The following is a 21,486-nucleotide window of genomic DNA, read 5'->3' as shown; positions in this document are numbered from 1 at the left end:
AGCCCCAGGTGAAAGGTATAATCCCCTGAAGGAAGGAGGCACAGGAAACCCTTCGTGGTCAGCCTGTGAGATCCCTGCCCCAAGCTCCTAACCAGGGAGCAGCCCTCACACTACAAGGAGGGCTGCGTGCAGGGCAGATGGCAGTGCCAGGGAGACACCAGCCACCACAGCCCTGCAGCAGCCACCAAACTGTGGGGCCAGGACTGGGGCCGCATGGCTCATGCGCTGTGAAGCATGACACACACAAGGCAAATAACATGATTTTTTTCCCTTTTTGCAGATCTTGGGGATACAGTAGATGGGGAGGGAAAAAGAAAAAAAAAAAAAGCGGTATCTTCAGTGGGCCTTTAACAGATAGCAGGCTTGCTACCAACAAAAGAAAAAGCAAACTCCCAGCCACAGCAGATCTCACTTCCTCTCCCCTCCCCCGCAAACGCCCCAGGGAGGCCATAACATCCCTCCTGCCTTTTCTCACCAGCAGCTTTTAACCCTTCCGTTCCTCTTTTTTTTTCTAACCCTCTACAGCGAGACACGCAGTCACGGCTACAGGCTCCTTCTTATCAACTAAAGCAGGATCTGCCGAGAGAAATCACAAATCTCTTTACAATGTACCAATATGCTTTACCTTAAAACCTTATTAAAAATATGTTTTATTTGCCTTAAAGCTTAGGGGGTTTTACTCCAGAAAGACAAGTCTTTTTGGTAGAGTGTTCAGCGTCAGACCCTAGCAGGACTAAAGCGTTACCCAAACTGATGGACAGTCTGAACTAAGCACTGTATAATAGGTCCTTGCCTTCCCTGTAATCCTTCAAATACTTCCAAATTCATAGTAAAATCCCAGAAGGCCTTCATGACACCATCAGTTTATAACAGTTAAGTATTTTGCAGATTAAGCCAACTGATTTTTCTTTGGACAGCAGTGAATTAGGGTGGAGAGCGTGCTGGTTACCAGCTAACAGGATGGTAACTGCCAGCTGTGGAACAAGAATTTCTCAAGCGGATCCAGCTCCATGGCTAGCTTTTGTCTAATATCTAGTATGCAAAGTTGGATTTTCTAATCATAATTACTCATGACAGCAAATACTGACAAATACTCAACCATTATGCTTCAGTTTCTTCCCATCTCTGCTTTATGAAGTTGCCCTAAAGCAAGTGTTGGCATCAACACAGAGAGGACCGAAGTTGGATATAGTTTAATATTCTCTTTCATGATCTTTAAAAAGATACAAAACTTGTATGTGAATTTCAAGTGTGGACCACCTACAGGAACAGCCCCTAGGGCCTCAATCGTGTTGCCCTTCAGTTCATGGTTCCCACTGAACTCAATGAAGTCAACAGCCCATTTTTTGGGCATGTGCCATGGGGCTAATCCTGTTCTCCATGAAATCATTATGTTTTACAGATTTAACTCATATTTAAAGCAAGTAGCTAACTGCCTTTGTTAACCGCACCGAGATCAAATTGACTTAATCCCTTAGCACTAGAAAGACATACCACAATTACTTTCTAATTGATGGAGTCATATTTTAATGGCTCCATGGCTTTTAAATCTGAAACACGTTAAATGCAATAGGGAAAATTACTTCCTGGTGTAGTGCCAACATTGCCAAGGGAGATATGCCAAGCATAAATTTCCCCTTTGTGTTTAATAGCATGGTAGATATAAAACACTGATATTATCCTAAAGAAGCATTTGAGCCACTGGGCCAATGTCTCCTCAAAAGTCACTCAAGTCTGTATCAAGTTGCTATGCAATTACACAAGCATGACAGTATTTCCTATGTTGTAGTGTAGAGCTAACAACATTTTATTCATGGTATATGTAACTGCTTTTTCTAAGTTGGAAATAGGACAGTATTTCACAGTTTTCCTTCAAAAATATTGAAATTGCACATTGATTTTATCATTACTGTAAAGCCTGTATGAGAAAAAAGTGTAAAGCATTACACTAGATTAAATTTTGTTAAAAAATGGGTTTTATACATCATTGTATCACTGAGAAACACTACTAAAAGAAAGACCTTGTGATGAGTAATTCTATCTTTACTTTTACAGAAGATCTCAATGCTATAATAATAATTGCAAATCCTTTAGCATTTGCAAAAGCAATTGCAATATACTCAGCTGGATAATAGTGCTCCCTCACATTAGTACTTACTTCCAATCTCACTCTTATATAAAAAAGAGGTAAGCCTTAGGGGGGTTAGTCTCCTCCCAACATGTGAAGGACCATTTTCTGTGTAACACTTACAGCACTTTTGGAAATTTTATACTTAACAGTCGTCACCTGCACTTCTGCTAGAGCTTTCCCAAACCCGAACATTCAACTCCTGCATTTGGTCCTCAGACTGCACTAGACATATGTATTTTCGACATCTTTTAGCATCAGGATGCTCCAGTCAATGCCTCTTGGCTTTCCCTGCTGTCTTTAGCACACCTTCTCTGACTGCTGTTGTGTTACAGGCATGAGACCTTGTAGCCAAAGTATCGACCTGCAAGAGCACCCAATCAGCTTCACAATTACCATTTTGCCATGCCTTTAGTTATGCTCGTCTTTCAGGGTATCCTCCTGCATCTCACAGCTTCTTCAAAACAGAGAATCTACCTCTTTTATGCAGTCAGATCACTCGTCCTTCAGCTGAAAGGACCTTCTGCTACAAAAATAGGCCCATCTCCTCCCTAAACTCCCTAGACTTCCTAGACTACATGAGTCTGCCTTAGTTTTTCCTGTGCCCTCACTCTTGCTGGCTTTTGAGACCCAGTGGTAGCACCTATGTCTTTGTTCTCATTTGGAATTATCTGTTCTATAAACTGCGACTCTATGAGATCTTTCGTCAAACTTAGGTGTTCTTAGGTTTTAGCTACCCCATTATCCCATAGGCTCATCCTCAGTTATGAAATAAGAGCTGAAGATTATCAGAAGCTTCATCACTGTAAACTTAAGCTGCAAACTGCACTTCTTTAACCTACGGTGTATGACATTATTTAATTAAAAAAAAATGGCACCCGTTCTGAAAAAATAATTTGCAGTTAACTCTATATGCTGTGTACTTTGTCACCCTTTTTTAAAGAAATCTAATTCTTTAATCAGTTCTCTGCTCACTTAATTTTCCTGTTGTTTGATCGCTCTTCTAACCACTGGGGAACAGAAAACTTTCCCTAGTGGAAGGTAGGAATAAAGAAATAAACTGCAAATAATTTCTACAGAGTTCACATTTTCAGCTAGGAAATCATACTGGCTGCTTTTCAAAACAACTCAAGATCTGCAGTTTCACAAAATCCTTAGTCATCTTTTTGGTTTCACCATGCTTATCCAAGTCAGCTCACAGACAGCTCTGATGTCTCCATTCTGAGTGAGAATTTCATCAACAGCATCAGTGCCCTGGGTGGAGTACTACCAGTGACAGGGAACATCTGAAAACCCAGTTTCATGCCCACGAAAGAATTGTAGACAGTGCTTTGTTGACAGGCATTGGCTATTCATGGAGGACGAGAACCTAAAGAAGCAAATAAGCCACAGATACACAACTATGGCTGCATATAGTTCCTTCTACTGAGGCAACCCCATCTCCTGCTATGCAGAGAAACTTAAAACCAAGACTATCATGTAACAGTCATCAGGCCCCAGCAAAGATGGAGTGGGAGTTTCCTCTCAGTCAGAAGTCAAATAAAAAACAGTTTTCAATGAAGAAAGTCCTTTCTGAGACATTTCTCCAAGCTAAAACCATGTCTTACTGCTTTTTCCTGTGCTTGCTTCTGGCTACTAAGTGTCTAAGAAATATTTCATGCTCTGATTTACACTGGAAGGATAATGAAATGAGAATACTTATCAGATTCCAGGAATCTAGCAGATCAATAAATTCAATACATGACTTATTCTATGGTACTGCCTACAGGCGAGCCAAATCAGGTGCGTGATGACAGGTACTTCGGCATCCAAAGCCATACAAGAGTTGCCTTTCTGTTGCAAGTATAAAATAGAGTCCAATGTGCACAAATTCCAGGTATAGAGTCCAACGTGCACAAATGCCACATATTCTGTGTATTGTTACAGTCATATAAAACACTTCCATGACTTCAAAACAGTTTTCATCTGCCCCTAGGAAATGTTAATACAATTTGACAGCCATACCACATAAAAGATGAATTTGCAGGAAAAAAAAGTAATGAAGATCATAGCTTTAAAAAAAAAAAAAATCCACCCGCTGTCAGACTGAGAGAGAAATTCTGAATATTGCTGCAGGGCCAACTCATATAATACTACTTTTAATATCAACTAAAAAGATATTTACTTAATGACATTTATGAAAGACTTCCAGAGCTCAGGAAGATCATTTATGGAATCTAACAGCCAGGCATGTTTACCTCAGATGTCATGGGAGTAGCTGCATGAGATAAAAATATTTTAATACTATCTTTATATTGTATGTATGTGAACATGAACATACACGTATGTATGTGGTACCATGCAAGTGTCACCAAGTACGTTCATTGGGCTGGGTCATTTACATGATAGCATGGCACGCCTTACCCACAAAATTTCTTTTAAATCTACTCTTTTCAAAATCAAGACAGAAGGAGCAAGAAGACTAATTCTTAAATTGTATTTCTAACCACTTATCAAACCAAACAGAGATCTTTGAGGTATCTTTGTTGGGTTGGAGCACTCTCCATGTATTGGCTTGCCAGTCTTCAATAATGAATTCAAAGAACATGTACAGCACAAATCCCAGAGCAGCTCCAATGATACACCTCAATGTGTGCACAGATAAGCACTGGGAAAAAAAAAAACCCAAAAAACAAAAAAACACACAAAGGAAAAAAAAGGACAATTTGGCATATGCTGTTTCAGTGCTTAGCTTTTTACTTAGTTTGCCAAGAATTCTCATTTGTATTGATTTCTGCACTTCCAATACATTTCTTTAAGACTACTCTTACCTAACATATATATGCTCTGATGCCTTGTCACCTGGGTGTTATCACCTTACTGTGGCTGCTTGTTCAGCCTTGAGTTGGCGCTAATGTTGGTTAAAGTGAAGCAGTGTAATGACAGTATCCAATAAAGAAAAATACAAGGCAACTAGCATAGCAGGAAAACAAAGCTTCCACATTATTTAATGATAATTTTGCATCAGAGTGAAAGCATCAGGGCTTAGGACATACAAGATTTTCTTTAGCTAAGAAAGCTGAATTGCATAAAGTAAGGTTGAATTTAAATAGATTATCATTAAATTAGTCCATAAGACTGTGCAGGCACTTATCTTCTGGCTTGAGCAGTTTACTTGGTTTAATTTAAAGCAATTTGAGTAGTTTGAATAAAACTGAAATATGCTCCTCTTAAAACAAGTATCACTGTTTTTATTATGTTTAAATAGAAGATAATTCAGATTATATAAGCACAACTTATTGGTAAAAAAAACCTTAAAACAGAAAACATAAAGAAATGGAAATATTCAGCTAGTCCATCCAAGATTCATATTTAGTAACATTTATAGCTATACCACAACTCTAAAAGCAGACCAAGTTGGTTTCATGAGGTTAAGTAAATGCAGGACCATGTTGCCAAAGTAAAGTCATTGCAGTCAGCACTCAGGTAAGAAACCTCTCTAGGAAATAATGCCAATTTTTTCACTCATTGCTTAAATTAATATTTGAATGAGTTCAGTAATGCCTAACCTGTTGTACAAGAAAGCTTGTATCAGTTCACCTGAAACGTAGCAAGGCTAGGCAAGGTGAAGGATAACTACTTCTGAAATTCAAAAAGAATGTGTGCTTGACAAACTGGATTATCAAGAAGGCTAAAGGGAAGAAAAGAGTTCACAAGAAATAGAAAATAGATTAATTTGTTGTAACTAACTCTAAAGAGAACCTGACCAGGGACCTATTCAGCTTCAGGCTAAAATTATTTTGCCAGATACTTCAGAAAATTTACAATATGAGCTGTGGATTACACTCATACAACATGGAGTCTAAACTGTGATCCTTCCCAAATGAAAAATATTGAAAACCTACCACCAGCTCCATCCAATACAGGACATAAAGCAGCTATACCTGTCTGTGTTGTGTCCCTTTATTCAATAGTTATTTCTGTCTTAATACATTCCCTGCACAACCATACAATACTATTTTCTTTACAGAAATAGGCAAGCACTCTAAAGAAATCCTCTACGCGAATGACCTCCAAATGCAATGTGCTTTAACCTTGATTTCTAAGCCCACTGCTCATATTGTTCTTGTTTGTTTTCCTTCCTATGACCCTCTTGTTGCTCTGTCACTCCCCAGTGCTATTTCCTCTGTCTTTACCCTCTTGCTCAGTTAACCGACTCTTCCCTTCTGACTGAGGAAAACAGCCTCACACTATTAGGGGAATAGGCAGATGACCTAATGGAGCTCTTCCATCTCTAACTCCTATGAACAGTGCCTCTAAGTGCCCCTTTTGTTGGTTTGTTTGTCCGCTCTAGCATTAATTAGGTTTTTAACAAGTGCATTGTTTGCTAGAATGGCATAAAGAAAAACATGTTAAAGCAACCAGCTGGATCTAGTTGACCTATAAATTCATCTGTCTGTTTTCTAACTAGATAGCGTCTCATGGCTATGGGATATGGTTATTGCTCAAAGAAAATAAATGAAAACTCAGAAAGTCACCACAGTTTTACTGTGTTTAGGCCCAGTTCTCCTTGATATGAGATCTTTTACATCAAACTGGCAACAAAAAAGGGTATAAAAGCTATTGCATACTTTCCCCTACCGCTGTAAAAAAGCTTTGCTGTTAACCACAAGGAAGCTTGTGTTCATCACATTTTTTCTAACATTTCTCTTTGCTTATGCATTCTATAATGCCAGGTACTAGATTAGCATTTTAAGATTTTATAGTAAATTTAACTAGACCTATGGGATGCATTTTTCACTGCACTGTTATACCAGCAAAGACGAGCCTAAGCACAATAAAAATTATTCTGCTTGTTTTCCTCAGGGGTTCAGTTATACCGGCTATATTTTTTTATCCTGAGACAGCTGTACAGGTAAAGTACAGCTCTGATTTAAAGATGCATAAAATATAGCTTACAATTTTTTTGTGAAATTCCCTCATGGTGGAAACTACACAGAGATCCTGCAGCTGATGACCAAGGCAAGTGGCTTGATGCAATGACCAAATGATAATGTGAATAACATGAATGCATACACAGCAGAAACAAATAAAATCATTGTCTGAAGAGTTACTGAGGGTTTAGAACTGGAAGCAGACAATTTAGTGTGGGAGACCAAAGCTTCTGCAGTTTGCAAATAAATCATTGTAGACTCCTAGGGGAAAAAAACCCAACCAAACCACAGCAGACAGTGATGGATTCCAAAATGAGAACTGACATGCTTAAAGAAAAGAGCTAGCAGACAAAACCTTGTATTTAAGGACATACTCCTGTTTGCAAGCTCCCTCATAACTACAGTGGAACCAGAAGAAACACAGGGTCAGGCCTGAATCACTGGCCTGTATAAGGGGTCATTTGTAGCTATTCTCAGAGTGCTTAGACCGTGTCCCATTTAAGCCCATTTTGCACTGGAATAAAGGTTTACATAAGACGCTGAGCAGTGACGAATCACACACTGAAAACAAAAGCTCTGGGGGAAAAAAAAAGCTTTTGGAGGAAAAAGTAGTTACTTTTTTTACCACAAGTCCTGTATACAGTCCCACTAGAGATAATAAAACAGTAACTTACACAGCCAGTTCTCAAATAACAGTAAGTACAATAAAACATTATGCAACTGTCCATGTGGTTGCTGCTCTGTAAAGGGCAGACATACGCTGGCTTGCTATCACATCTAGCCCTGATAACTTTGCATGGCCGATTTAATTCATCACTGAGTCTCAAATGCCAGTGGTGCAAAACCATAAGAAGCATGACTTTCTGCATAGCATTAGGCTGTTTGTGCAGTTATTGACTGTTTCCTGCTCCCCAAATGGTTTGTTTAGCTGTTAAGCGTCCAACAGATGAAGCTGATAAAGCATGGCAGCAGCTATCTAACCTGGGGATCTGAATGGGCTCAATACTGCAGGTACACTCTGCCTGACTAGTCGGAGGAGTACTCCTTATAAATGTGCTTCTCTACTATGTTGGTCTTTTCAAATGGCTGAGCACAGACCCTGTTTTTTGCTTACAGGCAGAACTGTATAGACCTAGATATGCATTCTGCCTGGACATTTGGCCACAACAGTGCAGAAGGACCCAGACTTGAGCTTTCAAGGCTTACAGTAGATTGAGTGATCTAGTAGGTCTCTTTAAATGGGTGATGCAAGCCAGGGTAGAGGAAAAAACCCAGAAAGACAGCAAGCTTTGTCTAGAGGTGTTGCAAATACTGAGCTTTCTCTTGAATTCTGATGGTGGGTTGGTCTGTAGGATGCTTGCAGTTATTTTACTGTTTGTTCCAGGTAAAGAACTGAGAGCTTCATTATTTATAAGCTTTAAACGAATCTTCTCACTGTAATACCTGGATGCCTTAAAAATTAATACTGGCTCTACAGTCACAACACCTAAGTGAAGGAAGGTTGAAATATCTGTTACAGGCAGGAAATTTAGGCATAGATTGTCTCATCGGCATACCTCACACTGGTTGGCAGTCACTTCAGAGAATTCACTGAGAGGTGGACGGGTGCCAGAATAGGGCATGCACAGCTCCCCAGGAACTACATCTATAGCTCTTCTTCCTTATAGAGACATACCCATCAGATTCACTACAGTTCTTCTCAAGGAAGAAGAACAAGGGTAAATGATTGATGTGGTTTTGACTGTGCACTCTACTCACAGCTATGCCCTATGGAAGCTTCTTGCATAACAGCACACAGGAGATGGCTGCAGAAGACCTGCCTATACTAGCTCCAGTGGGTTTTAAGCCCGGCATAATTGGTTTGAAGTAATGGGAGATCTCTCCCTGGCTTTTACCAAAGCCTGGGTTATATCCTTGTGATGTGTCTTTTGCTGTGTGTTCAAACACTACCTTAATTTGATTTAACTGGACACAATTCAACAAAGTAGAAAGGAAGTTGAAGCTTTTCTCTTGACGTAAAGGGCACTACGAACAGAGCTAACCCACAGGGAAAATCCTTGGAACCTATTTGAAGAGAATAAGTACAATGATGTTTGTGTTCTTGTGTTCAAATTAACAACAAACTACTGAGAGGGAATGTATATGCATGATAAACATCCAGCTCAGAATATGCTAGGAACTTCTCTTGCTTTACAGTCTTTATGAGTTTCAGTGGGTGAAACGAAAGGTAGTAAGCATAATCTACCACACCCAGCAAATGTAAATAATCCCATGGAAGCTTACTAACAAGCCAAGAAAAGCAGAGCACAACTACAGTGTCACTGTACAGTGTCACACATTACTCCCTTGAATGTGGAAAAACACCAAGATAACACCCATCAGAAGGTGATTTTCTTGATGATGTCTTCTCAAAAGAGGTAAAATATTTTAAATGAGTGACAAAGCCACTCCACCTAGTTAGTGTATATTGAACTGTGAAACAACTCTAAGACAGGGAAAAATCATGCATTATTAATCTCCAAAATTTTGGAGTTGTATTAGTTACCCTATGTGTCCTTTCTAAATACCCTGTGAGCAAGCCCTTCATCTGAAATCCCCTATCATTTGTTGACAGTGCCCAGAGCAAACTGGATTCTGCCCAGGGAATTTGAGAGCAAAATAGCACTCAGCACATTAAAAGTGGCCTTGAAAAAGTATGGTCACAGATGAGGTATTTGTAGAGGTGTCAGCATTAAGCACGCATTAAGCACGCAAAGCAAACAGAGGCTCTTTGCCAAAATTATAGCATGGTAAGAGGTCATCACAAATCAAGAGTGATACAGTCTCTATTAGAAAAATGATAACTTTGAAATACTAAGAAATGGCACTAATAATGAAGATAATAAACGGGCCTATGACAAGTAATGTATGCTTGTCCTCTTACAGTTTGACATATGTATAAATAATCAACCAGCCCTGCTCATCTCAGTAAATCTAAATTGACAAATGACTTATTTATAACATCCCCATGAACCAAGGGTTTTGCCCAGCTTCAACCCACATGAATATCAATGCTCTTGACTAGAATAGCTTCATACATTCAGAAATGATGGAGACAATCTTAAGCATCTTAAAAGAGTTTAGAGTTGGATCTGATTTGTCCACTGTCGAAATCCAGTTCACCTGGAAATGGCAGGACAGAACATTAATTTTGTATGTATGTGGCAATAAATATTTTGCCCAACTGACATGATGAAAACACTGCTGGCTACAGCAAAACCACTTAAAAGAAGATCCAAAAGAAAGCAATTGTAAATGCAGCATTTTCAGCTCAATCGAGAACCAGAAAGGAATGCTGATGTTACTGAACTTCTATCTCCAGATGTCAAGAAGAGAATCAACCTATAAACTATAGGTTTATATAAACCTATAAACCTATCAACCTGCCAAAAATCGTCTCTGAAAAGGTGCTGAAAGGCAAAGGATAATATTAAAAAAAGAACAGACACTTGTCAATATGAAAAAAGCATAGACTACAGAACTTGTCTTTGTATTCTATAAAGCACTGTGTAATACTGAGGACAAAGCCTGGGCCATGGACTGGGCCACAGCACTGGATCAGATTTAGAAAAAAGCACAACTGTGTTAGAAGGATACTGAAAGAAGAAAAACTGAACTGAACCAAATTCAAAGAACCCAATGGACTTCCTTTACGATTACAGAAACAAAACACTTCCCCCAGCATGGGAAACCTTGTTTCATTTGTCTCCCAAACTGTACTTCTGTTTCTAAAGACAGTTAATCCAGTTTAAGGCAGAGTCTGCAATTTAGTTCCCATGCACGTATAAATAGGTTACAGCATATCTAACCACCATACTTGATTAAAAAACAAATTATATGCTCATGATGGATAAATGCCTTAAATATACGAGCATATGAATACAATATGGTGGGGTTTTTTTCTGTGTGCATGCATGTATATACGCAGCTGTACAGCTGTGGCAAAAATTGTGGTTGTGTACCCACTGTATGCTATAATACCCTATGCTACAACTACTACTTCATGCTGCGTAAGGAATAAACTTGGCTCACATTACACTTTTATACTAGTAGACAACTATTCATTTTTTTATAGCTTTCACCCCCTGTACTTCAGGCAATACTTTCTAGCACTTAGGAAGGATTTTTTTCAAGTTTGTAAGTAGGCACTGCCACAGTATAGGGTAGGATTCAGAAGGACTTACAGTTTTGACTGTTAACACTAGCACTGACTGTGACCTTCATAGCTTGATGATCTTAATAAATCTTGACGTTCAGTTCTCAAAAAAAAATTATGGTACTTCTGAATGTTTTAAGACTACAGATCCTATTAAAAAAATGACTTACGCTTTTATTCATCCAGGATCAAAAACTTAACCTCTCCACCTGTTTCCTAGAACTTTAAAATCAGGGAAATAAAACCTGCATCATGCATCTGGTAAGAAACTTACTTAACAACCAGCCTTCTAAATATGTTGAGGATACTGCAAGTATTAAAATTTGCTATAGAATTTTCTTCCACATATTCTTTTGATTAAGAATTTCCTTTATTTTACTGGAGAGTGAGAAACTCCATGAATCAACAGAAATTATACTATTACTGCTGATTTTAAGTGGACTTTATGTGATTTTTAATGAATTGCATGACAATATGCAGTTGTATAAAAACTTGTGAATCAAAAATTTTGTTGTAAGAGTAGAATATGCAATTTTGTATGATATATTTGTGTATTACATTTAAGGCATAGTAATTTAAAGTTCACATTCCAGAAAATAAAAAATGGTGTCTTTTTTTTCAGTGCTTCATATAGTTTTGCCAGTGTTTTATTTTCCACATATCAAACAAAAAATTACACAATTTAGAAAATTTAGCATCATCTATTACAGAAGTGAAAACTACTAGACAGAACCTTTTCAAAAGCTGTAAGAATTCTAACAGTGCATTGAACTTTACTTGCAGTCAGTTGCACTGAAAGGAAGTAAAAAGAAGACCTGGTGAATTCATTTCAAAACCAACAAGAAGCTGTTATTTTTTAAAAAGCCAGCAGTATTATAAAACCCCCAATCTTAAGAAAAAGATGTTTGCATCCCTGAGATATGCCCTTAACTCTCCCCTGACATTAGCAACTTCCCTAGTAGTTTTGACATACCTCTTCCCTTTCCATGGCCAGTGCCTACTGGTACAATGATCCTTGTTTAAAGAAATATTCTTAAAATACATGGTAAGAAAAAAGTCTTGCAAAACCAGGATGTATTCTGATTATGAGAAAAAGTACTAGCTTGGCTCTCCAAAGTGCATGGGGAAGGAAAGTACAGTACTTAGAGGGAAGGTGTTGAGAGTGTAGGAAGGAGGTACAGTCCTCTTTCCTGGCTCAGTGGTAGGCACACTGGTGGAGTATTGATAAACCTTACCATGGATTCTAATGAGGTAATTAAAGCAACAAGGCTCCCGGGGAAAAAAAAAACAAAACACCAAGAACAAAAAACCAAAACCAACCCCAAAATCCCCAACAAACAAACTCCGAAGGGTCCAAATAAAGTAGCATTCTTGTGAAGAGACTTGCACCAACATTACTGTTCAATCTGTTCTTTTAAGCACTTGGAGTTCCTCAAGATAATAAAGAACAAAATATTACTACTATAGTAACATGTTAAAGAAATTACCTTCTCCAAAGAAATCCACCTATACTGGTGACTTTAAAGACCATCTTTGCGCAGAGTTCTTTGTACTGTTAAAAGCCTAGCAAGCAGAGCTCTGGACGAACACGTACTGATCCACACTACTGTGTCAAAGACTAAGACTGGATTAAAAAAAAAAAAAAAAAAAAAAAAATCTTAGCTCATAAGCTTTTTTCCAGGACCATAGGAAAATCCAGGCTGGAAGGGGCTGCAGGAGGTCTCTAGTCCAACCTTTTGCTCAAAGCAGGGTCAGCTCTGAGCTCAGACCAGGTTTCTCAAGGCTTTATCCAGCTGGGTCTTGAGAGCTCCCAAGGATGGAGACTGCACAGCCTCTCTTGGCAACCTGCTCCACTGTCTGTCTGTCCTCATGGGGAGATTTTTTTCCTTATATACAGTCTGAACCATTTTCATTTCAAGTTATGCCATTGTCTCTTGTCCTCCTACCATACATCATTGCTGAGCCTGGCACTATCTCCTTGATTTTCCTCTAGATTTTGGAAGGCTGCTATTACGTCACCCCAAAGCCTCCTCTTCTCCAGACTGAACAAACCCAGTTCCCTCAGCCTCTCAGTGTCAAAGTTTAAAAAAAGTTCATTCTCAGTAAGGGTAATGCAAATTCAAGCATTTGTTACAGAAGTGATGACCCCCAAGACAACAGTCTAAATAAAGTTAAACAAGTGGACATGACTTGTGTGGCACTGATCTCTCTGAATGTTTGTGGAATTAAAACCTATTCATATACCAGGAAAAAGAGTATATTTTCTGTGCTTACTAAGAGTGTTTTTATCAAATATTGTCTGAAATGCTCTAACAGGCAACCTGAATTAGCAATAGCTGTGTACCTACTGAGAAGTCATATGCTGCACTTCATTAATGCATCAGGTATACTCTAAAATAAAACTTGGAACAACCTGCAGACCTTAAGGGAAGAAAGTAAATGAGTAACTCTATTGGAAGATTATTTTGACATTGGTTTGTAAAAACAGTAATAAACTATGGGCCAAGATGCAGAAAAGACAGATGGGTAAAACTTCTTGATCATTTTAAAGACAGTTTCAATTATTTAGTTCTTGTTAACTCTTTTGGATCATTTCATATATGCACCAAACACTGGATTTTCATCTGCAATAGCATATGGTAATATTTGCTAAATTGCCCTTCTACAACAGGTGCTCTATTTTATGAGGTAATATTACCTGTCCCTTTAATGTATAAAGTCATAAAGTAATGACATTCTTTCCAAGGTAAATGGGACCACCCATTCACTTCATCCTGTGTAAGAACTGGAGGTATCAAGTTGCAAGCATGTAAGTGACTATGAATAACAAATTAGGGTCATGTACTACTTTGATTTATGCCCAAGTATCACCAAAATTCAGACATTCAAGATGAAGGTTATGCATTTAATCTCTACATCACAGCCATCGTGGCAGTTGGATAGCCACAATTTATTATCAAAAGCCACAATCAGTATTGAGGTCATAGAAGTCTCTGATGAGTTTATCTAGCACTGTGGAGTATATAACATGAAGATGCCAGTCCTCACATGTGTGGCCTAAGGCTAATTGTGCAAAATTTCCAAACAGAACTTACCCCTTAGCTCCTTCATTCTAACACTGAAGGTCCTGCCTTCAAACCTACTAATAATCTGCAGTGTGCTATACATTCAGCTAAGATTATTCATTTAGGAAAATGGCATAACATAAGAAAGTAATGAAAATAATGTCTGTTCTGATTTGTCAGCACGCCCACACCAAATAAGTTGTTTTAAAATGGCTGAACAAATTCAGAGTAACTGAGTGCTTACACAATTAATGAGCTGATTTACCTCATTTCCAAACATTGCCCTCCCAGGGATAAATTCATCGCTAGTGAATTCCATTTGAACTATTTTCTTCTATCAAATTAAACCAAGGATATGGCCTACGGACTGGTTTAGCAAGGTATCAACTGTGTTAAAGCTACCTAATGATTGTGCAATCTTCTTTTTTACCTATGACTTTGCAGCAGATTTCAATACTCAATTTCCATGGGAAAAATCAGAATATCCACTGGATCACACAATGTTAGGAGTGCTAGGCCTGTCAGTAACAATCAGTGCAATAGGTGGACAAGGCAGGACCGCAGAAACCAGAGGCATAATTTATTTCTTATACATAACATTCCTTTAAACAGGCAAGGAAGAGATGGTTGAGGTTGGGCTGGAAATGGTTCAAGGAGAAAGGGAGGGTTGTGACTAGAAGCAGGAAATGATGAAGGGGGAGATGAAGGGATAAGGAGGTGTAATAATGCTGTTGCTTACTGATACCTTTATAAAATTATTGGTTTTGGCATAAGCATCATGATAATCAAATGGTAATTTTCTGCACCTTTGATACATGCTCTACAAACACACAGTGACAGCCATAACCCTGAAGAGCTTACAGTCTGAACAGATGAGGCAAATAAAGGGTAAAGGGCTCAGACAGAACTGACTTGCCCAAGGCTACACCACTTGCAAGTGACAGGAGTGTACTTTTACTGCTGTAGCTATTGCTTCATGCTGTCTACTCTACAGTAAAATTACAAAGCAAAGTTAGGTTTTGTGCAGGTGGGAAGAACCCAATGAGATGTCAGTGCTGCTTTGAGCAAACAGGCAGGTAGGTCTATGGCTTGCCTGCTACTTTTTTTTTTTTGCATGGATATGCCGGAACCTTAGTGCCAGGTGCTGGATAACACCACTCTGGCTGGGGGCAGCTGCTTGGGTATTTTCCAAGAGTAGTTTCAGATTGGTTTTCTGCCATGGCTGGTCTGCCACCCTCCAACTTCAGAAAATGCAAACGGGACTAATCAGAGCCTCCTGAGGCTCCTCCAGAGCACTCACCCATTCTAGCCCTGCCATCATCAGTAGCACCTGCACCACTGCTAGACCCACTCAGGAGAGAGCAATGTTGATGAGACCTAGGATGGCATGAGAGTAACACTTGTCATCATTGGCAGAGAGGAGCTGGGGGGATGCCTCCCAGTCATGTACCTGTTGTGCCCATATTCTATCTGTTATAGTTACCCAAGGAGAGCAAATAACTCAGTCTTATTTTTCCTCAGCTGCTAACTTTGGCACCAGGCTGCTACTGTGAAGTCCACAGTCAGCCCAGCACAGACCTTCTTCAAAACCCAAGAATTATTCTTAGTGCAGCTGTTCCTCAGGGTATAAAGTTGCTGTGATGTTCCCTCAATCTAACTGAAAAGCACCCGTGCTATCTCCATGCCCTTTGTCTTGACAAGACTTCTTTTTAATCCCCAGATCAGCCTCACTAAGCAGAAGAACATAAACATGACATTTATAAAAGGAGAGTTCCCGGAGATGCTTATCTCTCACGTTAGTGTTCACTACCAACAACTCCTCTTCCATTATTTAAAGTTATTTCTGAAATTACTCAAAACCTCTAAATACATGTTACTGGGTATTACCCATAGTCTATTTTAGTACCATGGCAGACATAAGACCTATAATAAACTCGCAGGCAGAAAAAGGCATGATGCCTGCCAGGAGACCATACCCTTTGCAGGTTTTTTTCTTTTTAATCATTAAGAGTCCCCTGTTACCAATAAACAGTAAGAAATCCCCCCCTCAGAGGAAATGATACACCTCCCCTTCCCCCCCTTCTCCCTCCCGACTCATTATTTCTTTTCCACACATGCTGCCTGCAATGAAAGAACATGGAAAGAGGTAGAATCGCACGCATGCTGCTTCTGAATCTCAAACAATAAATCTCTGGGGGACAGAAACCTCCTTCGCAAAGCACAAATAACAAGCAAGAGCACTGAAATCTGTAAATACAAATCGGTAAACTACCGCTTTCCTTGTTTGCGAAGGAGAAGTCCTCCTGCCGCTCAGCGTCCCCCGAAGGATGGACGAGGGGATTTTGGCAGGAAAACCGCTCCGCTTACCTTGATCATGCTGGCAGACGGCGGGTATCTCCCTGCCGCGGCGGAGCGGTCTCTCGGCGGGCCGCCGCCGGCTTCGGGCAGCGCTCGTGCTGGAGCCCCGCGGATCGCCGAGCCCCCGGCTGCGGGTGCGGGCGCGGGTGCGGCGGCGGCGGCGCGCTGCGCGGGCTCAGGGCCGGCCGATCCGCCTGCGGGCGCCGCCGGGGCCGCTGCCGCCGCTTGCGGGCTCCGATTGCATCAGCGGGCGAGGGCGGCGCGCGCGCCGGCCGCCGGGGAGAGCGGCGAGGGGCTGCGGGCCGCCCCGCCTCGCTCCTCCGGGAGGGCGCGCACACCTCCCGGCGGGCCGCCCCGCCGCACCCCCGCCTCGCCCTCGCCCTCGCCCTGGGGAAGCGCCGCGCCGGCAGCGCCCCAGCCGGGGACGAGGCCGGCGGGTGCCAACCCGCCGCCCGCACCTCTCCGCGGGGACAGGTCGGCTCGCAGGGTCAGCCGCGGCCGGTCCCAGAAATGGCCCCCCATCGTGCGCGGCGCCTGCCCGGCAGAGACCGTTCAATGCTTTTACTGTCATTTGTACTGAGGATAACGCGTTCTTCATAGCCCTTTGCCTTAACCAGCATTAAGAAACTCATCATTTTCAGTCCCTGAGTCATTTCCTCCTTCTTGCCTCCGAGCTGCCTGACACACCAAACACCTCGCAGTTTACCCCTCCCATTGCTAGCAAGCCCTTCAGCTCTCTGGCTGCAAGGCAGGCTTTCCCCCGGCCTTCCGCCTTCCACCGCTACGGCCACAACTGGTGCTAAGTCCTCCGGCGCTGGCAACGAACGCAGGAGGGGCCCGCACAACCCATTTTATTCGGAGCTGGCTGGGATTGCCAGATGTTTCACAACGGGGCTCTGGGTCCTCCCCCTGCTAACCACTGCCTAGTCCATGCTGAAGTCCACGTAGCTACACCTTCATAGCTCTTCATACCTCAGCTGCCCATCTTACAGCCAGCTGGCGTGTACTACTCTGTCTCTGATTTCTGTGCGTAGGTACCTGGCAGGCAGGTGACCAGCACCTGAAGAAAAAAGATTAAACATCAGAGGCCGGTCTACTCTGTTACTTCTACCAGTGCTGCTGCCAGTGAAACCGTACAGTAGTAGTACAACAAAACCATGAATTTTTAAGAGAAAATCCCAGCGTAACCACAGCGTAATGTTCACGATGTGCTTACTTTCATCTTTACTGATTTTATGGTTAAGTCTTTTCTTCCTTTACTATGTTTGCATAAATGTTTTCCCCTTCTGATCTGTTTGAGAGTAGTTGTAGAAAGCTGTTTCATCTCCATGCTACTGTCAAAAGTGTCAACTTCTGCTTTGCATGATGTATGTGAATTATTCTCTCTTGTATAGCGCCAGAGATTGGTTACGTAAACATAAGTAGATCTCTGTTCCTGCCACTCTTCAGCCAGGTAAGAAAGTGCTATTTAATGGAATTACAAAAACTTGGATTCCAAAGAAACACGGGTAAACAACACTACCGAAAATGAAAGTTCATCTGAATGGTCATGTTTTAGTGGCTATTTAGGAGAGAAGAAAGATGGAGCAAAAACCAGGAGGCAGAGAAGGCAGCAAAGAAGCATCAGACAGATGCAATTCATCATCAGTGAACTACTACTCAGTGGTCATGAGAGCAATTCAATCCATTCACAATGAATTACCTTCAGATTACAACCACAACATGGGAACAACCATACTGGCTCAGGCCAAGGGTCCACTTAATTCAATATCCTGTCTCTGACAGTCGACAATAACGATGCCTACAGAAGAGTTACAAGAACAGAATAAGCACGCAGTGGCACTTTCCTGATATGCTCTTTGAGCCTCAAGGGGTTTGTACCACAGCAGTTTCCTGAAAGATGGATTCTTAAGGCTTAACAGTTCTTCATGGATTTTTGTTCCATTAATTCAGTTGTTCCTTGAACCCATGTAAAATTTGGCATCTGTAAGATCTTGTGCTAATAAGTTCTACAACTTAGCTCTGTTCTGTGGAAAAATACATAATTTTGTTTTATTTTGAACTTGCCACTTGAAAATTTCACATCATGCTCCCTTCTTCTGATATTGTGAGACTGTAAATACAAATGAAGATCAAAATATTCATACTCTCTCTGTCACTGGTGATTTTACAGGCTACTGTTGAATCGTTTGTCAGCCATCTCCTTTTCCCAGATGAAGACTCCTAATCTTTTCAGTCTTAATATAAAAACAGTTCCATACCCTTGATCATCCTTGATTTAGGATGGGGATATGAACTACACAAAACACTCAAAATGCAGGTAGCCATATTTATTTTTAACTTTTTTTTTTTTTTTACTCTCTTTCTTTTCTTAATAATGCCTGGTGTTCTGCTTCCTAATTTGACTGTTCCTGAGCACTAAACTCAACTGATATTTTTACAAACTATCTAATTCCAAGACTTGTCTCCTGAAAGGTAAGAGGTCATTCACAACCCATCACCGTTCACATATATTTAGTATTCTTTTTGCCATGTGTATCATTTTATACTCGCAGACATTATTATATGTTATTTTGACAACTGTGTACTCAATTTCATAAGGTCCTTGTGTAACTCTTTGCAGATAGCTCTAGTTTGGCTGAATAATTTAACATCATTACCCTGAAGGTTTTAATCTCATCAGCAAACTTTGTCCTTTCTCTATTTGCCTCCATTTCCCTACTATTTTCTCAATTGCACAGACTCTCTCTCTTCTGTTTCTTGTCTTTCAATCAATTAATGAGAGCAACCATAAAAGCACCTTTCTTACGGGAGGTTATTTTCTATGAGCCTTTGGTAAGGGACCTTGTCAAGTCCTTTGGAAATCCAAGTAGATTGTATCAATTGGACCTCTACTGTCTGCATGTTCATTGAATCCTTCAAAAAACTTTCTAGGTAGTCAGGTCAGGATTTCCTTTCAGAAAAGTCATGCTAAGTCTGCCCCTCAATGTGATGTTTATCCATATATCTTTTTGCATTCCTTATTAGAGGTTCTACAGTTTCTCCAGACTTACTTCAGTATCCTGAATCCCTCTAGAACAAAAGCTGTTTAAATGCAGTTTTACCGTTTCCAGATCTCATTTTGCCAGTCTGAACAGTACTGTGCTGTGAGCCCTTTTTCTTTCTAGTTCTCTGCATCATGCTCCACCATACAGATGCACTTCAAGTCACCCTCAAACTACTGCCAACTATTGAGGTACAGAGCAGAATCCATGGCCTGGGCATAACTAAGAAATAGGAGGAGGAAAGGAAAGAGAAAGGAGAAATGTTATATGAACTACAGAGGATTTGTGCAAAGCCAAAACACCAAGTTACCTAGGAGATACATTAAAAAGAGATCTTTTTATTGATAGTCAAGCTGGCCCTGAATTTGTGAACAAAAATCAAAAAAAGGAGACTAAAACTCAGAGAAGCTGCAGAAATTACCCCAAAACTTGCATCTTGCTGCAACACCCCCAAAACCGAAATTGCCATTAGTAAATGTGCATACACACCTATTTTTGCAGTGTTGGCTTGCATTACTTCAATCTAGTTACACTTCCTTATGTAGCAGTCCAGAAGTTATAATGCAAGGGACATTGATTTACCTCTACCGATTCAATCAGTTGTATTGATCCATCAATAAGAACATACATTTTCTACATTCTGAATATTTTATTTTCATAAAACAGGCCGTTGTTCATTTCTATGCTAGATTTTCCATTAATGCAAAGCATTCTGTGAACGCTTGACAGCTCTGTTAAACTTTAGAAGTTTTAATGAGTAAGTTTTTCACAGAGAATTAGGTAATTTATATACTTCGAGTCTGAAGCGTTTAAAAAAATTCTAGAGATTCACAAGGTGAATAGGAGCTGTGATACCTGGGGCTCTATGGGCAGATTATGTTTGTAGAGTGGCCACAAAAAACTGTGATTAGTATGTTCCATTCCTTCTGCTGGTCTGCACAGAAGCCGTGCAGAACACAGCATTCCTTCTGCCTGCTGTGGGCTCATGAGTGGAATTTTTGCAGAAGACCAAAGGGGTTTCAATCACGCACATTATCCAAACCAGAACTGAATAAATTCACATTTTAGCCACAGAAATATGAGGAACTACCATTGGGAAAATGAAAAGGCTCTATGATATAAAGCCAAATAAGGAATTTTGAAAGAGGCAACTTGTATAATTCCATAATTCTACAAGGAATGAAGGGCAGAACCCCATAGCTTGATGCACTTTAAAAGGTTTCCTCTTATAACCCCAGTCTGCGTAAAGAGGATAGGGTGAAGGTGGGTAGAAACCAGGTTTTCCATTTAAGAGAAAGCTGGGATTATGAGATTGTTTTCCTTCTGAAAGGGAATGGAAACTTCCTGTAGTAAAATGTGGGGAAAGCAATTTTGATTCAATCAAAAGGTATCATTTTGACAAAATTTGTGTTTCAGTTTGATTTTGATCTTTTAAAATTTTCAAAGCTTTTTGTAATATAAGCCCTTTTGAAATGTGTTCCAAAGCTTTTTTTTTTTTTTTTAAGTATCTTTTTCAAAAATATCGGAATGGTATGTTTTGATATTTCTGAAATACTTTGCTTCTACTTAGCTTTTGTACTAATACTCAATTGTGCTTAGTTTCTGCAACTGTACGAAAGTGCATTGGTACAAATACTTAAAATAAGGAAACATCAACTTTCAACTAAAATATTCTTCAGGGAAAACATGTGTCTGATTTCAGTCCCCAAACTAAAACTCTTCAGAACAATTAAGAAGGTAACTGCAGGACATGATTTCCATATAGCTGCCTTGCAGAACTGGG

The 21,486-nt window shown here is 40.2% G+C and overlaps 1 protein-coding gene across 2 annotated transcripts in view; it reads right to left on the bottom strand.

Moving 5' to 3' along the window:
* The window catches only part of BCAT1 (branched chain amino acid transaminase 1), a 67,403-nt gene extending 50,588 nt beyond the window's left edge, over positions 1-16,815 (bottom strand). Inside the window, exon 1 of one of the 2 annotated variants that reach the window (XM_030040967.2) lies at positions 16,669-16,815. In XM_030040967.2, coding sequence (XP_029896827.1) covers positions 16,669-16,677 — 9 coding nt within the window. In that variant the 5' untranslated portion in view covers positions 16,678-16,815. The remainder of the gene's footprint in view (positions 1-16,668) is intronic. The other variant, XM_030040968.1, reaches the window with a different exon arrangement.
* Positions 16,816-21,486: the final 4,671 nt, after the last annotated feature.

The sequence above is a fragment of the Aquila chrysaetos genome, chromosome 17, assembly GCF_900496995.4.
Source record: "Aquila chrysaetos chrysaetos chromosome 17, bAquChr1.4, whole genome shotgun sequence".
Lineage (NCBI taxonomy): Eukaryota > Metazoa > Chordata > Aves > Accipitriformes > Accipitridae > Aquila > Aquila chrysaetos.
This window is presented reverse-complemented; position numbering and strand designations above follow the sequence as displayed.